Below are 3627 nucleotides of genomic sequence, written 5' to 3' on the forward strand. Positions count from 1 at the left end.
CCAAAGAATTGACCCCATTTTGGAAACTTGTCCCCTCAGGGAATTTATTAAGGGGTGCAGTGAGCGTTTTGAACTCATAGGTTTTTCAGGAATTTTTTCAACAGTTTGAGTTGAATACGAAAAATTCAAATTTTTCCTGTAATGTTTAGCTTTAGGCCCAGATTTATAGCTTTTACCAGGAGCAGAAGGAGAAAAGGTACCCCATGATGCATTACCCAATTTCTCCCGGGCACGGAAATGCCCCATATGTGGGCGTAAACTGTTGTTTGGGCACATAGCAGGGCTCAGAAGGAAAGGAGCACCTTTTGAATGCAGATTTTGCTGGAATAATTTTCAGACCCCATATAGTGTTTGCAGTGCCCCTGAGGTACCAGTACATTTGAAACCCCAAAGAATTGACCCCATTTTGGAAACTTGTCCCCTCAGGGAATTTAGTAAGGGGTGCAGTGAGCATTTTGAACTCATAGATGTTTCAGGAATTTTTTTAACAGTTTGAGTTGAATACAAAAAAATTCTAATTTTTCCAGCAATGTTTAGCTTTAGGCCCAGATTTATATTTTTTACCAGGAGCAGAAGGAAAAAAGGTACCCCATGATGCGTTACCCAATTGCTCCTATGTGCAGAAATGCCCCATATCTGGGCGTAAACTGTTTGGGCACATGGCAGGGCCCAGAAGGGAAGGACTTGGCATGTGGGTTTATGTACAAGCTGTGCGAAGTACATCGGGGTAAAACGTCAGGGCAACAGTCAAATTAAAATTTCAGGGATGTGTGGTATGTCTTAAAACAATTTTTTATACACAGGCCGGGTTGTGTGGGGCACGTTTCGCAATGATGTATGGTGTCCTTTCTTATCCCTTGTTTATAGCACACTCTGCACTTTTTTTGGGTCCTTCCCTTCTTCCCAGTGGAGGGAATTTCACTGGGAAAGTGCTGCCCTGGTACAATCCTCGTGGCCTCGCTTCCAGAAGTACTGGGCTGCTCTCCCACCTCCTGTTCCCCAAATATTAGGGCCTTGATAACGTCTTCCTGAAACTCGAGGAAGGTGCCCCTCTGGCCTGCACCCCGATACAGCACGTAGGCATTGTACATTGCCATCTGTACGAGGTGCACAGCCAGTTTTTTGTACCACACCCGTGTTTTCCGCATGGCATTATACGGCTCCAGTACCTGGTCTGATAGGTCCACACCTCCCATGTTCTTATTGTAGTCAAGGACACAGTCTGGTTTGGGGGTTTCTGTACTGGTACCTCGTACTGGGCAGGGGGTACTACTGTGGCCGTGGATTGTGGTCAATATAAGGACATCCCTCTTGTCCTTATACTTGACACACAACATATTGTTGCTGCATTGGGCCCGGCTCTCACCCCTTCTGAGCAGTTGCCCAAGCAGCGTTTTAGGGAGGCTTCTCTGATTTTTTCGGATGGTACCACATGCCACTGTTCCTCTGGAAGCGAGGCACTGAAACAGGGGGACACTGGTATAAAAGTTGTCCACGTATAGATGGTAACCCTGGTCTAATAGTGGGTGCACTAGTTCCCACACTATTTTCCCTGTTACTCCCAGCACGGGGGGGCATTCTGGGGGCTCAATTTTGGTGTCCTTTCCCTCATAAATGCGGAATTTATGCGTGTACCCCGATGCACTTTCGCACAGTTTGTACAATTTCACGCCATACCGTGCCCGCTTACTGGGCAGGTACTGGCGGAATTTAAGCCTCCCCTTGAAGTGCACCAGGGACTCGTCTACTGCAATATTTTTTTGGGGGATATATGCCTGGGCAAATTTAAAATTAAAATGTTCCACTACTGGCCTGATTTTATATAAACGATCATAATTGGGATGATCACTTGGGGGGCACTCTGCATTATTGTTATAGTGCAAAAATTTTTGGATCATCTCAAACCGTGTCCTTGACATTGCCATGCGGAACATAGGAGTGTGATACAAAATGTCAGTACTCCAGTACGCCCGGATGGTCGGCTTTTTCACTAGACCCATGGTTAACACAAGACCCCAAAATTTTTTTATTTCTAGTGGATCCACAGGGGTCCACATATCGGGTCTTGCGTAGCTGGAGGTGGGATTTTGCTGTATAAAATGCTGGGCATACAAATTCGTTTGGGTCACTATGTGTGCAATAAAATCATCGGGAAAAAAAAACATAAAAAAGTCCCTCGCTCTGAGCCCTTCAGTATCAAACTGAATCCCTGGGTTGCCATGGAAGTCAGGGATCTGGGGTCTAAAATTTTCAGGAGTACCCCAACTAACATCAGGTGTATTGGGGTCCACAGTAGTGGCGGTCCTTGGACGCCTTCTTGGGGGTACAGGTAGTTCAGATTCACTAGATGAGGATGAAGATGAGGAGGAGGAGAATGCGAGAAAAGTCGCGTCATCCCCACTAGCAGAATCTGAGTCAGAGGCAATAATTGCGTACACCTCCTCAGCAGTATATCTCCTGCGGGCCATTATAAAAGTGTAATATGCACTTCAGAAAAAAAAATTTATTGTATAGGACACTGCGGGTTCACTGGGATGGGGTGACCAGCGAACGGGGGCAGAAATGCAGAACAAACTTTATTTTTATTTTTTTTTTTTAGACTGACAGATATGCTGACAATACACGAACACACTACGCTGACAAACTATACACTACGCTGACTAACTTCACACTACGCTGACTGATGACGGGAAGGGGACTATAAAATGGGAACACAAAAGGAACTTTTTTTTTCTTTTCTTTTTTTTTTTACACCGACAGATACACTGACTACCTACACACTACGCTGACAAACTATACACTACACTACACTGACTAATGACGGGAAGGGGGACTATAAAATGGGAACACAAAAGGAACTTTTTTTTTTCTTTTTTTTCTTTTTTCTTTTTACACGGACAGATACACTGACAAACTGCACACTACGCTGACAAACTATACACTACACTACACTGACTAATGACAGGAAGGGGGACTATAAAATGGGAACACAAAAGGAACTTTTTTTTTTCTTTTTTTTCTTTTTTTTTTTTACACGGACAGATACACTGACAAACTGCACACTACGCTGACAAACTATACACTACACTACACTGACAAATGACGGGAAGGGGACTATAAAATGGGAACACAAAAGGAACTTTTTTTTTTCTTTTTTTTCTTTTTTTTTTTTACACGGACAGATACACTGACAAACTGCACACTACGCTGACAAACTATACACTACACTACACTGACAAATGACGGGAAGGGGACTATAAAATGGGAACACAAAAGGTTTTTTTTTTTTTTACACAGACAGATACACTGACAAACTAATGACGGGAAGGGAGACTACAAAATGCGCTACACTACTATACTAATCACACTGCACTTCAAATCCCAGCTACACTACACTACAGATCACACACTGCACTACAAATCCCAGCTACACTACACTACTGATCACACACTACAGATCACACACTACACTACAAATCCCAGCTACACTACACTACTGATCACACACTACAGATCACACACTACACTACAAATCCCAGCTACACTACACTACTGATCACACACTACAGATCACACACTACACTACAAATCCCAGCTACACTACACTACTGATCACACACTGCACTA

At 43.7% G+C, this 3627-nt stretch overlaps 1 protein-coding gene across 1 annotated transcript; it reads right to left on the reverse strand.

The window, feature by feature from the left end:
• Window positions 1-752: 752 nt before the first annotated feature.
• On the reverse strand, window positions 753-2000 carry LOC136577918 (piggyBac transposable element-derived protein 4-like). The gene has a single exon (XM_066577835.1). The coding sequence runs from the start codon at window positions 1998-2000 to the stop codon at window positions 753-755; it is 1248 nt and encodes a 415-aa protein (XP_066433932.1).
• Window positions 2001-3627: the final 1627 nt, after the last annotated feature.

Source organism: Eleutherodactylus coqui, chromosome 8 (assembly GCF_035609145.1).
Source record: "Eleutherodactylus coqui strain aEleCoq1 chromosome 8, aEleCoq1.hap1, whole genome shotgun sequence".
NCBI classification, from domain to species: Eukaryota; Metazoa; Chordata; class Amphibia; order Anura; family Eleutherodactylidae; genus Eleutherodactylus; species Eleutherodactylus coqui.

Bases quoted from the DNA above. Each gene is read 5' to 3' on its own strand.
- LOC136577918 (XM_066577835.1), bottom strand. From the start codon at position 2,000: ATGGGTCTAGTGAAAAAGCCGACCATCCGGGCGTACTGGAGTACTGAC.